This window comes from Aedes albopictus, chromosome 1 (assembly GCF_035046485.1).
Source record: "Aedes albopictus strain Foshan chromosome 1, AalbF5, whole genome shotgun sequence".
In the NCBI taxonomy this organism is placed as follows: Eukaryota; Metazoa; Arthropoda; class Insecta; order Diptera; family Culicidae; genus Aedes; species Aedes albopictus.
This window is the reverse complement of record NC_085136.1, coordinates 92,983,513-93,001,708: the sequence shown is the minus strand read 5'-3', so window position 1 is coordinate 93,001,708 and position 18,196 is coordinate 92,983,513. Positions and strand designations below refer to the sequence as shown.

The 18,196-nt window shown below is 40.8% G+C and overlaps 1 protein-coding gene across 4 annotated transcripts in view; it reads left to right on the top strand.

Moving 5' to 3' along the window:
• Positions 1–17,465, top strand: part of LOC109402089 (uncharacterized) — a 157,069-nt gene extending 139,604 nt beyond the window's left edge. For 2 of the 4 annotated variants that reach the window (XM_029854947.2, XM_029854946.2), the window contains exons 2-5: positions 4,568–4,714; positions 5,145–5,303; positions 16,727–16,873; positions 16,931–17,465. In XM_029854947.2, coding sequence (XP_029710807.1) covers positions 4,592–4,714; positions 5,145–5,303; positions 16,727–16,873; positions 16,931–17,023 — 522 coding nt within the window. In that variant the 5' untranslated portion in view covers positions 4,568–4,591 and the 3' untranslated portion in view covers positions 17,024–17,465. Of the gene's footprint in view, positions 1–4,540; positions 4,715–5,144; positions 5,304–16,726; positions 16,874–16,930 lie in introns of all 4 variants that reach the window. The other 2 variants (XM_062845042.1, XM_062845040.1) reach the window with 2 other exon arrangements.
• The last annotated feature ends 731 nt before the right edge of the window (positions 17,466–18,196 follow it).

Genomic DNA, 18,196 nt, shown 5'->3' with positions numbered 1-18,196 from the left:
TGTTTGCAGAAATCCTTGTAAATAGCCGAGTTTCTGGATTAACTGTCATTGTCAGATTCATTCGCGTACACCTAGAGTTTGTAGTCTGCTATCGGAATCGCGGACTGGCTGGAAGCATCTGTCTGATTTAAAAGCCCTTCTCTTCGGGTTTCAGGGACGTTTCAGGAGGTATCAGGAGCGTTTTAAGGCCTTTTTCAGATGTTTCAGATGGTTTTGATGAGGGTTTCAATGGGTTTCAAGGAGTTTCAAGAGAGTGTCAAGCCAATTATGATGCCCCCGGTCCTGATATCCGTTTACCCTTCTACAACCTTTTGAACTAGACATCCCAAGTAACATTTTTTAGTCAAAAAGACTAGAAGAGGTTCCAAGAACCATCATAAAACCAAAATGAAAGGTAGTTTCAGTAGGTGGGCTCTAGAGGCACGTACTTGGGTAGCTTAATATGGTTGTTAAAACCTCAACAAGATTTAGGTACACCGGGGCAAGTTGAAATGGGTGGGGCAAGATGAAACAGCGGGTTAACATGAATGATGATAAACAGTTTGATCGCCATAACACAATGTTTTTGAATCAAACAATCTTTTAGCGAAGGAAAAATGTCCACATTGTATTGAAATCTATTTCAAAACATCGTGTTTCATCTTGCCCCTCCCGTTTCAACTTGCCCCGGTGTACCTTAATTGGTGGTAAAAATATTACTTGGGATGCGTAACTCACTCGCTAATCGACTTCCTTTTGACTTTTCGACTTTGAATGCTTTCCTAAGGGTTAACTATTCACCAAAGTTCATTACGATTCCAATGAATTGTTGAAAAAAAGTTGACTGACTGCTGATTTAATGATGAATAAACGCAAAACAATATTTGCCCAGCCCGTGCACAGGGGGGGGGGGGGGGGGGGTGTATGGTTCTGGGGGTTAAATCCCTTCCATTATCGGTGCTTCATACACGAGGCGCCACTCCGTTTTTTGCCAAAATTGGGAAAAACCGCAACCTTGGCGCCACTTCTGTGCACGGGTCTGATCTTTGTAACAATAGTAATGAAAGTCTGTGTATCCCACAATTTACTATGCCATTGCTCAGATGTTCCAAACTCTGGAAATGAGTTATTGAATCGATCAAAAGAGTCGAGCCTTTTTTGCGAAAAAATCGGAAGCGATTCACTCTCAAAATTCCCTGAGAGCCTAATTGCAGCTTTCTTAAATCTTTTGAAACTTCCTGAAACGCTCTTGAAACCATCTATTAAAGCCTCTAAAACGCATCTAAAAATTAGTTAACATCCTTTGAAATGCTCTTGAAACCCCCTGAGACGCTCTGAAATGGTCCTGAGACCCCTTATCATGCCCCTGAAACTACCTTAAGTCCCATAAAATGCCCCAAAACCCCCTCGATGAACCCAGACAGTATGTAAGCCCATGGCTAACAATAAAACTTTACTGAAAATATCATCTGTCTATGTAATCAGGATCAGGATCAGAATTACAGTGTGTATGATCATAAGAGTGGGTCAACGTTTAATGGAGAAAATTGAAATTTGATCGCATTAACCCGGAACAAAGGTTTTTTTACAATCAATGTAAGCGTCCAAAATAACTGTGTAAAATTTGGGGGCGTTTTTTTTTTCATTTTCTTATAAGGGGTTTAAATTTTTCCTAAACTGTGTAACCAATTATGTCAAAATGTAGCCTTGGATGTGCTTAAAAACTTTTTTCGGAAACTCTAACGCGATCCGATCCTTGTGGCAAATGTTATAGCGTTCAAATTGTCTATTGGTGCTTAACATTTAACATGTAAAGGAATACCAACAATAATAAAATCTCAATTTTCGGCCTAAGTTTTTCAGCATGCTCACTGGCGACGTTTAGTAGAGGAATTTTATATCTAACGTCCCATCATTTGTAAATCCTCGATCAACCAGAGATCTTTCCCGAAGATATTACCTCTCTAAGTAGTCAGGATCCTGAGATATATGATACAGAAAGCATCGAAAAAAATACATCAACTTCTCTACTTCCACTGGGGCAAACCCTGCTTCTCATCTTATTGTTCTATGAGCACTTCTACGGTTACTCACTGATAGCTTCATCTGTCGATGACTCTAGGCCCAAGGACGTCAAAGAAGTTTTTAAACGTTAAGATTCTGGACCGACCGGGTATCGAATCCATCACTCTCAGCATGATCGTGCTGAATACCTTGTACGCTTACCGCATCGGTTATATGGGCCAAACCAAATGCACAGCGTACCTGTTGTGCGAATGGATTATCTCCTTACGGGATCAAACTACGGGGAAGTTCGAAAACTAACTATGCAGCAGTTGATTAGTCTTCTGTTAGCAGGTTTCCTTTAACAAGTCCTCGAATTTTGAATAAGTGTTGGATGTGATTCCTGTTTATGTCCAGGAAACGTGCCCATTCCTGAAGCTGGACCTTTATATGAATATCGATGTTTTCAAGTAGTCAAACCTTTGTGGAATAGGGGTGAATTGATCCACTAATCAATGTTTTACAATAAAGAAGATACTACTTTCGACCTGATAATCATTCGTCAGCAACAGTATACCAGTGATATACAAGTCACATGTTGGTCTAGGGTTAACCTCGACGCCCTCCTAGAACCACGTTCGTCAGAAGTAAATCCTAGGGTGAGAATCAAGTTCTCGATCACCTAGCTGAAAACTCTTTGTGGTGACACGGTCCAGTCTGGATCAAATAGCTAAACGGACCGTGGCCGATGAAGTACGTATACAGAAAGCCATATCCCGAAGATCTAGAACTGTGAACGGAGGTCACTCCTAACTGAACTGCAAATACATCATCAATCGTTACTCAAGCCTCACTCCACTCGACTGAACTTGTGCGACCGTTGGTGACTGTTTCAGTGAAAACTCCCGTAATGAATGGGACAATCATGTGAATTTCAGAAGAAATGGTAACAGCGTTAGTAATCCTTGGCGAAATTCCGGCTGGGTTTCCTGTAGCGATTTGGGATGTGTTTTGGGAAGAATCCCAGAAGATATCTCAGTTAAAATACCAAGAGGGATCACGAAAACGAGTCTCGGCAGCTGGCCACGGAGAGAAACATGGGAGAAATTCCATGAAAGTATTCAACGTGGAATCTTTAAAGACATAACTGTAGGACTGACCGAAATTTAATCCGAAGCGGGAATCGAACCTTCACCCCGTAGCATGGTGCGATTACAAGCTCGGTGAGCCCAATCGTACGGCTTCAAGGCTGCAAGGAAGGAAATCTTGTTGGAATCTTTTGATGAATCTTGGCAAGAGTTCCTGAATAAATCCAGAATGGATTTCCTGGAGGAACTTATCCTGAAATTCAATGAGGAATCGCAGGAGGAATTCCGAGCAAGATTCCGGGGGAAATCCTATAAAATTAACAGAAATATCGGGAGGAATCCTGAGGGAAATCCGTAAGGTAGGACCATCCAAAGGTAGGATTGGTCCAGCTGGACAAGTCCGTCATACATCATTGCATCAAATTTTCAGATTCCACTCCTGGAGTGAGCCGTGGGCGATTGAATCTCGATAAGTAGACATTTTCAGTACTGGTCCCTGGAAAACCTCCCGGAGAGGATCCTGATAGAAAAAAATAACAAGGTCTTAGGAGGAATCCCAAAAGAAATATCTAGTAGAATCCCGGAAGAAAATCCCGTTAGGAATTCCTAAAGTTCCTAAAGTGATATCCTAAAGTTTGCCCTGAAACTTCTATATGATTTTCTTCCAAAAGTTTTGCCATAGGTTTCTCTGCTATTTCTGTAGAATTTCCTCCACGGATCCATTTTAGATACATTTCCAAAAATTCTCTGAGAGTTTCTCTGGATTTCTGTCGTAGCTCCTTCGATTTCTTGAGGATTTTATTTTAGAATTGCTTCCAGAGTTCCTCTCGGAGTTCGTCATTACATAAAATCATGTAACCTCAAAACATTTAGCAATTCTCAGATAATTCTGACGTAAGCAACATCAGCAAAAAGAAGACGGCAAAAAGATGTGTTGTATTTTTTTTTTTCTGGCATTGTGCGATGTTATCAAAATGGCTTGAGATTTTTTTTTCATAACTTTATTATCGAGAGCCCTTAGAATTGCCAAACATTTCAAGGATTGGTTTTGGGGTGTAATAAGGAATTGCCTTAATGGATTACTCACACAAAGTTTCCTGGGTCAACCGGAGATTTTCTGAATTTTTCTTTCAAAACTCTACTCAACCCAATGCAAGCTCCTCAAAGCTATTATCTTTCATAGTTGCTCCCAAAATTTCTACCGGAGTTCCTTCTGGGATGTCTCCAAGGCTCCAGCCAAGATGGCTACCGTAATTCCTCACGGGAGGATTATCGATAGATATCCTAGAATAATGTTTTATTTTGTTCACGTGTAGTATTTCATGTATTTTCGTCTTGGCCATACAGCCAGCACATAATACCATTAATTTATTAGGACAAAGTTATAGATAATATTTTATAACCGAAGGTAACGATCCACCCGCAGCAAGGAATTAATCAAACCAAGCTTTCCAAGATATTTCTCATAGTTTCTCCCGATTCGATTCTCCCTGCAGCCATTTCATCCCTCCCCTGCAGCAATGACCCTCCTGTCGATATCCCCGTGGAAGCTGGCCTTGGTGGTGTTCCTGCTGGCAGCCAGCTGCACCCAGGCTAACATTAGCTCGGGGTCGTCCAAGTCGTCCAAGTCTTCCCAGAAACCGGTAAGTACCCAAGCGAGGCTTTATCTTTATTAAGAGTGAACTTCTAAGGCGCTGTCCATAAACTACGTAGACTTTTTTGGGCCATCTCAGACCCCCCCCCTCCCCCCTCGTAGACTTTTGTTCATACAAAATTTTCGAAATTTGTATGGAGCGTAGACTTTGGCCAGACCCCCCCGTCCCCCCCTTAGAGTCTACGTAGTTTATGGACAGCCCCTAATTGGGCTTATGAACCACTAAAACACAGAACTTACGGAGTTCAAGCACTGAGTGTTGGGGTCACTTTTGGGGTCTGACACAAGGTTTGATACTAATCCTAACGAATTGCATTGGTTTGCTCTCTTTCTTTCTACTTCTTTCCACAAAACCTCTTTTCTTCGATTGATCTATCGTGTGCGTTTGTGTGTGTGTGGGACTTCCATCATCTTATCAGCTTATCCGACACACCCGTGCCCTTGGCTTCTTCCAGAAGATTGCCGAAGTGGGCCGATTGATCTACCAGCAGTACAACGACACCACCTGGACCCTGCAGGGGATCTACGACGTTGCGCGGAACGAGTTCACCGATACGTTCACCACCACCACGCAAAATGTAACGTATTAACCTGAAGGCGTCGAGAGAAGGGAATCGGAATACACTTGAATCTCAATTTGCGGTCAAAATAAGGTTAGGGTGATGTGTTATTTGAGGTTAAGTGTGCGTATCCGGGATTCAGTTTGTAAAGCATCGACATGAAGCATGAAAATTTTAAACTGTGAGGAGCTTTGAGTTACAATATACTGTGTACCCAAGAAATCTTCTTGAATATGGATTTGACATCTTCCAGCACAACCAAAATACAGAAGATAGTTTGGCATATGAAGGAAACAATCATTTGGCTGAACGCCGTTTGGCCGAAGAAGTAATGATGAACTCAAGTTATCACACCACCAGTGCTGAAAATGTTATATCGACATATCTAGATTGTATCAGTTATAGTTCATGTCCAAGACTGAATCTGAAATTTATGGTGTATGAAAAACTTAGGCTACATCAGTTCTACAAAAAAAAAACACTGAAAACTCGTTCTAGCTATTGAAGTCATGGTCAACCAGCACCAACACTCTCCCCCTCGTAAATATTTGTTCATACATTTTTTAATAACTTAAATGAACCGTAGATTTTTGTCGGACCCCCCCCCTCTTTCCTAGAAGTCTACGTAGTTTATGGACAGTCCCAAAGAGATTCCTTCAGAAATTTTTCCAGAGATTATTTTTGAAAGACTTACATGAATTTTGTAGCAAATTACACGAGGGATTTTTTCTGAGGTTTCTCCGCGAGAACTCCTTTCCAGAGATTTCTATAGAACATCCATAGAATCATCCAGAAATTACTCTAAAGATCCCTAAAGATTCATCCACAAACGAAGAACCAAATAAACCAAGATATCTGTTATGAATTCTTCTATAGATTTCTTACAAACTTTTTCCATGGATTGTTTTAAAAAATCGTAATCAAGAGATTTTGTTGAGAAAATCTTCCATGGATTCTTTCAAAAAATTCTTTAGCGATTCATTTATAACATCATCCATGTATTGCTAAATAAATTCCACCAGAGTTCCATGAGATTCTTCAGAATTTACTCCAAGGATCTTTAAAAAAGATCCATTCAGATCTTTTCTCCGGATATTTGTTTAGCGATTCCTTTTAGAAAATCATAAGCATTCAATGCTTTCAAAAGTTTTGCAAAGGATTTCTTTATAACATTTTCAAAAGTTCGTTCAAAAAGCCTTTCATGGTGATCTTCCAGGGAATTATAAAAAAAAATCGCCTTGGTTTCCTTTGAAAATATTTTCAGAGATTCCTCAGAAATTTCTCCGGCGATTCCTTAAGAAAATCTTACATGGATTCCTTCCAAAATTACACAATATATATCTACAGAATGTTTTTATTTATAAAATCTCTCAAGGATTCTCTTAAAAAATCTTTCTAGGGAAGATTTTCTTCAAATAGCGCCTTTAGAATAACTTCAAAAATAACACAAAGAATTCGTTCAGAAAGTTTTCCATAGCTTCCTGGGATTACTTCAAAAATTATGTTGGGGTCATCTAAAAAACTCCTCCAGAAGGAATCTGAATTTATTCAAGGGATTACTTCATAACTTTCTGCAGGGATAGATACGAATTTATTAATTATTAAAATTTTCAGCCCCAGGCTGGTTTATCACCACATGTAGTAATTGTTTCGAAAATTATTTCAGAAAATCTTTCAGCCTGCGATTATTTTTTTTAATATTCAGGCAATTTATACAGGTCACGAACTTCTTCAGAGATTTCTTCATGAATTTCTCAAGTGATGTTACGGAAAAATTATAAAACATTATAAATGCATATTAGACATATAATTTATTGTGGTGGACAGTGTTGAAAAATTCATTTCGTCATATCTAAATTCAATCACCTACAGCTCATTTTAGAAGCTGAACCTGAGAATATGGTATATGAAAAACTTGTGCGGCTAGATCAGTTCTGCAAGAAAGTCACGGAAAAACCACTATTTTTCGAATATTTAAGGTAAATGTCACGGACTACCTTCCAAAAATGCAAATGATATTCATGGTGAATATCATTTGGCATTTTTCAAAGGTAGTCCGTGACATTTACATTAAGTAATCGAAAAATAGCGCTTTTTCCGTGACTTTCTTGCAGAACTGGTCAAGCCGCACAAGTTTTTCATATACCATATTCTCAGGTTCAGCTTCTAAAATGAGCTGTAGGTGATTGGATTTAGATATGACGAAATGAAATTTTCAGCACTGGTGGTGGAACCTAGATGTGTAACGAAATGAGACATTACACTTGGACATATACTACACAGAACATATATTTTGACCTATTACTCTAGTGGATAACAATTTCCGAGCCCAAGACAACGGGGTATCATAATTATTGTTGTTCCATCAGCCAATCCCGTAATCGTACGGGTTACCTTTTATTCGTAGCATTAGTTGCTTTCATAGCTTGAGTTTTGTCTAGGGATGTCAATCTTATGGGGGCATGTTAACCGTTATGTGTCCGACAAATTTTTTGCTTTTTTCTACACCGTGCTTTTTAAATGGGCGCTGGGTACCCGGGTACCCTGTCGGCCACATAAGGGTTAATTTGGTTTTCAATGCGAGACGTTTACGTTTTGATGTCCCTGTGAGGGAGCGATTTCCATATAGTCTAGTCAGTCATTGCCCAAAATGATCTGAAAGTAGGCCATCAAAATAGGACTGGTGAGATCTCATGATGCTCTATTACTCCAGAGCCCTACAAATGTGAATTTTACTTAGGGAAATATTAACAAGTTGAAATAGAACACGTAACACAAAAACTTGTAATAGTTTATTTAGTGGAAATACCCACAGGAATGTCTTCAGAAATTGCTTCATAGATTCATCCAGAAAACCTAGCAAGAATTCCTCTAGGTATTCTTGCATGAATTATTTTAGTGATTTTGCTTATTCTTTAACAGATACGCGTATATCGACTACTACTTATAATCTCCCACTGGATAACTGACACTGAGGAGTCGAAATACGAGTATCTGTCAAAGAATAAGCAAAATAGGGTGGAATTAAAAGGTACAAACCTGATTACACTCATTCGAACAGGAATTCTTATCAAGTTTCTCAATATAAACATTCATTCAGAAATTTATTCTGAAATTCCTTTAGGAATATTCCTAGGATTCCTCCAAAAATACTTTTAGAGATTTTTACAAGAATACGATTGGAGATTTCTTTAAAAAAATCCATCATAGATTCGTTTTGGAATTCGTCCACACGCTAACATCGCTCAACACTAAAGTGCATAATTTCCAGACTACACCAAAAATGTGTTACCCTTGCACATTCACAAAATCAGCTCCTGTGTCCGCAAAACCGTTAAATTCTCAAAAAAAAATATTGTACAACCATCTAGCTATGTTTACCTTGGAAAACAAAAAAAATCGACATTTTGCATCTAGACGAGTGTACGAGCTGTTTTTGAGAATGTGTAACTGTAACACATTTTTGTGTGGTCTGGAAATTATGCACTTATGAGTAGGGCTTACACATTTAAGTGCTGAGCGGTTTTACTGTGCATGGATTCTTTCTGGAATATCTTCAGAAGCTGTTTCAATATTTCAAAGATTTATTTAGGAATTTTAGCAAGGGTTTTTTTTTTCAAAAGTTTCTCTGCTAATTATGTTTTTTATATAAAATTCCTGTTGGGGAATTTGGGCAATTTTCCTGGAATGATTGAATAATTCTCGACAGCAGATTACATTGCAATCAGCATCAAAGCTGCAATTTTATTATAATTCCCCTTTAAAAAATCATACGGAAATTCCTCCAGGAATTCCAGCAGAAAATAATACAAATTGCCCCTTCGATTCCTTTAGAAATACCTCCTCGTTTGTTTCTTAGATTGCTAGAGATTCTTCTCTGAAAGAGCTACAGAACCTTTGGAGATTCCTTGAAGAAATTCTTTTAAAAGTCTGAAAGGATTCCTGTACTAAAATCCCTAGAGCAATTGTTCTGAAGTATTTTTCGGAGGAATTTCTGAATAAAATATAATAAACTTGTTATTGGTGTGACGTCCTAACTGGGACAAAATCTGCTACTCAGGTTAGTATTCCATGGGCACTTTCACAGTTATAAACTAAAACTAAGAGGTTTCTCTGCCGTGTGGCCAAAGCCGGCTCTAAGGGGCCAGGGCCCCCCTCAAAAGCCGTTTATGCTTGCTAATCAATAACTTTATTTTGCATTTTGCTCCTATTGTTCAAAAACAAAGAAAAACTTTTTGCTCATCGCATTTGTAGCTCCGGGGGGCCTTCACATTCGCTCCAGTCCCGGGCCCCCTCAATACCCAAACCGGTCCTGCGTGTGGCAGACGCGAAGATACTCTATGTCCAAGAATGTCGAAAATTTTCCTTTGCGAAAAGATACTGGACTGACCGGGAACCGAACCCGTCTCCCTCAGCATGGTGAATGCCCTCGCCTATACAGCTGTGGTAAGAAACTTCTTGGGAATTTTGAAAATAGTTCCAAGGAAAACCTACTAGTGGTTTATAAAGAACTTTTCTAAAGAATTTCTGAAGTCGTTCCCTGGAGAGATTTCTAACGGACAACCTTGAGGAGTTTCTGAAAGAAAACCCGATCAATTTTCCTAAACAATACCTGGAAGAATTCCTGGAGATAGTTCAAAAGAAATGCTTCGAAGATTTTATGGTAAAAGTTCTCAAGATATGAAAAAAAAATCCTGCTGAATGATTTTAAATTCTTGGAGGAATTGTTCAAGGAATCACTGAGGTAATTTCTGAAGAAAGGTAATGTTTTGAAGAAATTTCTAAATGAATACCTAAATTAAAAAAAAACTTAGGGACCCTCTCCAGGTACTATTATAATTATTTCTTAAAAACATTCTTGAGAAGTGATAATTGAATTTTATTGGCTTTTCTCGGTGAACGTAATACTACTTAACCTCCTTCTTTATGGCCCTCTGTTAATTTACAACTTCTATTCAATTTCTCTCGTCGCACACTTGCGATTGTATCCATCGTTTCTTTCATTACTTTCATTACTTCCTCCTTCTTTGAGTAGTATTACGTTCACCGAGAAAAGCCAATAAAATTCAATTATCATAAAGTCATGCGGTGATTAAACCTAGAAAGATTCTTGAGAAGTACCAAGGAGCAAAGCTATGGAAAAACTTCTCAAGGGTCACCGGTAAAAAGTCTGAAAGAATTCCGATAGGTCTGCATAAACCTTGTTATTAATTTGTTAATCACTCTTTTGAGGAATACCACAAGAAACTTCTAGAAGAATATCTTGAGAAATTTCCAGAGGAATTTATCAAATTACTGTCATCTTCACCGAAGTGCAATGCCTCCAACGTAGCTGATATAAATATTTTTCTTAAATAATCGCCTAGGCAACCCGAGTACCCCTCTTAGAAATTCATGCGATTTTTTTTTTTTGTTTGTATTTACGTGTATTTTAACTTATGCTAATTCTACACTTAAAAATTCATGCGATCAAAAATTCTTTACCTTGCTAGCTGCTGAATTTCAACATTTTATCTTTCATCTTCTAAAATCAGAATACATATGGCGAATATCTTTCTCCGGCTCTTGATATATGCGCAACAGTCACTAATCATAACAGCGTCAACAGATTAAAAAAAATAGTATTATAGTATTATAAGGGATTTGACAGCAAGCTCACTCACCTCACTTCACCTCACGACAAGAGCGCGTTCAACACAATTACATTCCATTACATCTGCCACGTATTTTGGTTTGGGCGGGAACATATTTTCTTTGATTTCGCCTTGAGGGTGTCACTGCGGATGTATGCCTTACGGATGTACGATTGCCGCCGGACACCGATAAAAAATAAGCGCAGCAACAACTAGAGTAAACAATGATACGCTAGATATTTCGGTACACTGCTGCTTCTCTCTATCCTCCTCTGAATCACTCTCGACCTGGCCGCCAGCTCACCTTGTCCACTGTGCTCCACGTAGTTTTGTAGTTCTCGGATTTCTTGCGAAAACATTATTTGCAGAGGATGCCATCCGGCATCCTTGCAACAAGCCCTGGCCACCGTATCCTTCTGGATTTAGTAACCTTCTGAGTGCTTGCATTTTCTTCTCCAGCATGACCCATGCCTCGTGTTTGTAGCGGGCCGCTGGTCTTATTTGTGTATTGGAAATAGTACATTTTGCAACAATAATGACAATGTCGCAACCTGAATTTGTTGCGACAATTCACCCAATGCAACATAGGTTTGTCACAACTTGATCAAAATAGGACAAAGATCGTACGCCATGAGTTTAGTGATTTTTGAGCCTTGCATTGCGATTTTTTGAGAAGGAACTTCGAGGCGGTAAACACCGCAACGCTGTTGAATACTTACCATCAAACAGTTTCGATTTTGGGTCAATAATAATCGATTATTCACGAGTTGAAAAGTACAAAAAAAATCAGCTTCGGCTTTGTCCCCAACAAAAAAAAATCGAGATTATGTCATTATCTGCTACTAGTTAGGATTAATTGCCGCACCTCCTTTGTTGCTTGTTTTGTGTCTCTTTTGTCCGACAATTCTCTTCATTGGCGGGGGTGAATCTTTTTTGAACGAAGTTTCGTTTGGAGGCCATATTACGTACGACTTCCGCTGATGATGCGTCTTTGTATCTCTTTGTATGCAAAAATCTGAAGAAAACGAATTCCTGAACCACCTCGAAGGTAACCCTGTGTATCGTAACACTGTTGTTAAGGCTTGTCCTATCTCGCTCAGTTCCATCTACTATTTAGTATGTACGTTGTTTTTGACGGAACCAATCCAATCTTTGCTGCTTCGCGTTTTAGACGGTTGTACAGCTCTGCCACTGCTTCAAATGATCTGGAGGCCAAGCCCGTGCAAAAGGGGGGGGGGGGGTTGCTTGGGTTTTAACCTTCCCATTACCGACGGTCCATACATTCTAGGCGCCCCTCCGCCTTTTCCCAAAATTAAAAACTCCTGTGCACGGGCCTGCTTGAGGCAATAATGTCCAGCCGAAAAGCACACAATCCCGAGCAAAGTCTGATAGCAGATTGAAAACTATTTTTGATGGTGTGATATTGCAAATTTTGATAACTCAGTTTGTTGTCGTTTTGGTCGTTTTAACGGTTAAAACATCAAAAATGAGAGCAGAAAAATGTTCCTGTGGCAGCAAATAGAAAACCATTCCTGCTATCGATGATAGCAAATTGATAACTGTTTTTGTTATCAGCGCAAGAAAAATGAAAAATCGTGAAATGTAGAGTTTTTCGGATGATGTCAAATCCTAAATGCAATAATACAATTGCACTAATGATGTATCCCTAGAATTACTTCACATAGTTTACTAAAAGATTTAAAAACTATTGTAACACTAAATATTTACATTAATTCAAAATGACAGCAAACCGAAAGCAAAATTTGAAATCAAATTAAGTAAAGATAGAATGATATCAAAATGTGATATCAATTTGTTGCTGAATACAAATCATGTTTTCGATTGGCTTTTATTTTGTTGTTGGACTTTGTTCGGGAAGTTAACCGGATTTCGTGAAAAATAATAGCCCGGTTGTTCTACGACGCAATACACCTTCCGTTGGGTTAAGAGAAGGCATGAGAGTCTGTCACTCTGTTACAGTTCCGTTAAGACCTGGTATTCATGACATTTCAGGATTTGCTTCACGGTGAAGGCCTAGTCCATTATTGTTGACCGGCCCTCGATGAAGCCGGCTTGATAACTTCCCCCGTACTCGTTTGTTTTAGGTAACAGACGATGGAAGATGATCTTAGTACTATGTGCAGGCGGTATTCAAAAAGGAGATCGCTCTGCAGTTCTCACAATTCAAATAGTCACCTTTCTTGTAATCTGGTTTGTTGGTTTCCACCACCTCAAGTCCGTCCATCAGGAGATTTCCATCTTTATTCCGGCAGATTTCGTCTAGTGGCACGAAACCGTTGTTTTGGCGTGAAGATTGTGCTCGTTGAATATGCTTAAGTACGAGAATCGGCCCTTGAACATCAATACGCACATTCCTCCGTCGGTCGGTCACCAAACGATCAAGAGCTTCTGCATATCCCAGTTTGCATGTGTTGCCACAGATCTTTCTACTTTCCGAAGGACCATAGTGCACAGTTGAGCTTAGAGTCTTTTCCTAGCACTTGGATGTCGATAAGCTGCCCCTTACATGGGGAATAGATCCCGGTGGGATTGGAAGGATATCTAGATGCTATTCCAGTACACAAAAATCTCTTTTCATGCACATGGCAGGGGTGCATAAATAAAAAAAGGCATAAAAGAGGGAAATTTGTACATAAATAAAGTGTAGGCTTTAACCAGACATGTCCAAACACTGCACTGCGCGAGGAGTCGATGCTCAAACACACCACCGTGGGTGCCAAGCCACCACCTAGCTCTCCGTGCTTCAGAACGAACACGCACCGTGTCTGGCTCAACACCGGTGTCGGTGGCGGTGCTCAGGCACTGGGCACGGTGTTTGACGCTTCGGGTAACACGGAGCCCGAGTGTTTCCGATTGTGCAAAACACTCGTGCGAGTTCAAGCGCTCGGTGCCGTTCATTCTCCAGCACCAGTTGCAAATGCTGCTGGTCGACGACGAGAGTGAAGTACTTGGCGGCTCCTTTTCTGTCTTTCTCGTCCCTTCTGACTCAGTGGCTCTGATGCAGCCAAGCTACCAGGCACTGTGGCCGAGCTCACTGCTTTGGTGTTTCATACAATCGGAAACACTCGGCTTCCGTGCCCAACCAAAACTGAAACACCGACACGAGTGTTTCGCCAGTCGCACTGCGTGTTCATCAGTAGAAGCTGAACGAAGGTGGTGATATGAACACACACGGTGGTGTGTTTACGGACAAACACGCCACCGGTGCGGCGCGGTGTGGTGTTTTGCCCATGTCTGGCTTTAACGAGGGATTCTAGTTCGCTAGAACAGGTCTTGCTCCTGGGCATTTGAGGTGGGGCTAAGGAAGTTCCCAGAGTGCCCATGAAAGGGGAGTCCAAGGGGCTTCAAGGGATTTCAGGAGCCTTTTAAAGGCGTTACAAGGGGTTTAAGGGGCGCTTCAAGGGATTTCAGAGTCATTTCAGAGGGTTTCGGGTCATTTGGCTGACCGCCATTTGGCCGAAAGGGTCATTTGACTGAACGCCGCTTGGCCGAATGCCCTTTGGACGAAAAAGTAATGATGAACTCAAGTGATCCTGACACTATTTTTTATATCAGTGTAAGTCTAAAGAACAACCTATGATTCAAAGAAGCAAAAATCTCTTCTAAAATAGGGTATTGTACCATTTGGGCAGGTGTACCTATTTTGGGAACTTGCCGCTATAACTAAGTCAGTTTCAAACTGATTGATTTGAGTTCTTGTGCAGAGTTAGATACTGTGCGTGCCTAACTCTATTCAAAATTCCAAATCAATCGGTTTGAAACTGACTTAGTTATAGCGGGAAGTGCCCAAAATAGGTACACCTGCCCAAATGGTACAAGACCCTATTCACAGTCTCAACGCTAGCTAATCCCTCAATGCTAAAACTAGAAAGAACAGTATATTATTAAAAGAAGGAAATATTTCTGCTGATCATATTGGCAGCTAGAATGCTATTCAGAGTTTGCCTACGCTTCCAAATTCTGTTGATCAAAATTCGGTCAAACGGCAATCGGCTAAATGGCAATCGGACACCATTTCAGAGAGTTTTAGGGAGTTTCCGGAAAGTTTTAAGGGTGTTCTTGGAGGTTTCAGGGGCAACTATTTAATTTTCGGGGCGTTTCAAGGGGTTTTCAGATGTGTTTCATGTGGTTTCTGGAGCCTAAGGGGCTTAAGAGACTTTTCAAATTGATTATGATGTTTGTTTGTTTGTTTATTATTTATTTCAAGGGCGTTTAATGTGATTTACGGAGATTTCAGTGGCGTTTTAAGGCATTTCAGATCAGAGTCGAATCTGGGGATTTCAAAAACAACCTTAAATCTCAGGCCATTTCAGGGGCGTTTCATGAGGTATTGTGATGGGGTCTCTGAAAATACTCTGAAACTTTCTGAAGTGCCTCTGCAATCCCCCCCATCCCCGAGACCCCTTCAGACCACATTCAACGTACCTGACACCCTTTATAACCCACGAAAACGACTCCATAACGCATTTGAAACCCGCCAAAAATGCTCTGAAACTTCCTCAAATGCCTCTAACACACCTGAGAATCTCCAAAACCCCTGAAAACGCCCCCATAACAGCAATAAATCCCGCAAAAAAAATGCCCTGAAACTCCTGGAAATGCCTCCAAAATCTTCTCTAAACCCCCTCGGACCCCATTAATCGCATCTGAGACGCTGCGAAACCCTCTAAAACTCCTCTTAATTCTGCCGAAAATGATCTGAAATTTCGTGAAATGCCTTCAAAATCGCCTTAAGACCCACTCGGATCAGAAACTCCCAAAAACGAGCCAGTAACGCCTTCAAAACCCGTCAAAAATCCTCTGAAACTCTCTGCAATGCTTTCGAAAGCCCCCTTAGACCCCTGAAATCTCCTGGTGTCCTGCTGAAATCCCTTGGGACCCCCTGAAACGCCTCTTCAACCTTCCTTTGTTCTCCCTCATAAACACCCCCTAGTCACCGTTGCAATAGTTACCGTCATTATTTAGTTTTCTTATGCACAATTTTGGTTCTGAGTTGCTTTCCCTCCTTTTACGCAGGACATAAAAAAAGGTGCATAAATTAAATGTGCATAAAAATAACATGCATAAATCGAAGTTTTAGTGTATTGCCAGATCATCAACACACATACAAGCAAACACTGGGATAGCTGCTTGCGACTAATAGACATCTTCAGTGTGTGAGTGTTGTTGTTGATATTTTTATTTTCAGGCGAAAATTACACCTCCTACGGTTCAAGTCTGTGTGAAAAAGGGGACAGCGGTGTTTGCCACTTACCGTGGATAACTGTAGAGTTCACTGGTTCTGCGCCAGTTCATAAGGATGTTTGAGTCGTTTGGAATAAGGCTGTTCGGCATTGGTTCACGTTGGTGCGTGGATGCCGGTTTGTAGGCGTATAATAATATGTTGATTACTTCGAAGGTGCTCGCAAATTGCTGATTTGAAGGAATTCATTATAGATTGTTTATGCTATGCTGTGAAGTTGGAAGACACATTGTTATTTCAACTCGTCTGTTGCTTTAGCGATTACTGTGAACAGAAGAGAGAGAAAGTAGATAGATAGGAACAAAGTCGGATAAAAGAGACGGGCTTGGGTTCAATCTAAAGGTCTTCTGCTTACAAATCAGTAGTCATTAGCTTCCTAGCCGTCTTTTGGTCAAGGTATCGTTTTTAGGATTAAGTGCGTAAATGAAGAGACCGTAAATTGAGGTTCCAGTGTATTCATAAATCTGTGACAATCGTACAGGTTTTATGACATGTAGTCGAGCTGTTTATTGCAGCATAATCGATCAATTTCTCATTACCCTTAGCCCCTTCTACCAACGACAACCCCAGATCCATCAACCAGTACGACCGAAAAGTATCGAATCTCCCGAGCCGAGCTGGGCCGCATCCTGAACCGTAACTACCGAGGACTTCAGAAACTGTTCCGACTGGAGTGGAATGAAGCATGGAATGTAAGGCCCATATCTGATCGAATCACTCAAAGCTCAACAATGTCCTTTCTCTTTCAGCAAACCCGCTACAACGTCGCGTTCTACAAGCAGGAGCTGAACAACGCGATCAAATCGCGGCCCAATGCCACTACAACGACGGTCAAACCGTGATCGTATGGCCGAAACCGCAAATCTACCTGAAGCAATAATGTTCCAACTTTGATAGTTAAGGGGATCTTTCTGTGATATAGTATTGACTACAATTTACATTTCGCAACAATTTGTACTGGGTACCTCTAGTTTGTAAGGTGTTTTGAGACAAAACTGAAGAAAACGCGAGCGTACGCGTGCGTGTGTGTACATAATGTATAAACTGATCAACCAACCAACGACCCCGTCACTGGAGATTGTTGTGTGTGATGGGCCTCTTTGCGACGATCGATGGATCTAACGATGAATGTTGTCGCGATCGCCGTTAGCTCTCTCGATGGGCTCATCACCTTTGCGCAATCCATAGAATTAGTTAGCAACTAAGCCGTGTGTGGGCTAGCTGTGCACAGAGTCGCGAAGAACAATTTCAAGCAGTGCCAATAAATCTAATAAACATAGTTAAGTAGCTGGTGTTTTCATGAACACTCGAACCAACTCCATTCGGGTAACGATCAACGATCTCGATCACTCAACGAACCACCCCTCAATGTCAACATCCGGACCGCGATCGATCATTTCAGATTGAGAGAGATCGCTACGCGCCGCCACCACCGATTCATCATCGGTGGTCGGTGATCGGTAGGCTCTCTTTCAATGTCAAATGTGATCAACCTTCGTTTGTGGCTACCTTGATCATCACTCGACGCACTCGGTTGCTCTCCAAACAAAATAAAAGCCAAACCCGCGATGACGACGACCACGACGACGATCTGCAGCAGCGTGAGTAAAAAGCGTGGAATGCTGAATGCGAATCAGCGGATGAAAAGGAGAGTGAAATGTTGCATCATACCGAGCTGGGCGGTGGTTTCTCACCGGCATCGTCGTCGGCCTTTTGTTTTCATTGTTTTGATGAGACCGAAGCGCCGTGATCTTTGAATTGATCGCCTGGGATATTTTTTGTTCGTTTCTTTTTATGTTCCGTCGTCGTTGACGACGGTGTGCCACAGGTGTTTGATTGGCCGAGCGAGCGGATATTGATGATACACACGCGTTTGGTTTCTCCCCGACCGAGTTTGACCAAAAATGTGAAACGAAGAGTTCAGGGTTACGACGGCGATCTTGAAAACCCCTTTTTCTGCGACAACCGCTGGATCGGTGGATGTTTTGGGTGGAGGAAAATTCACACGATCTGAT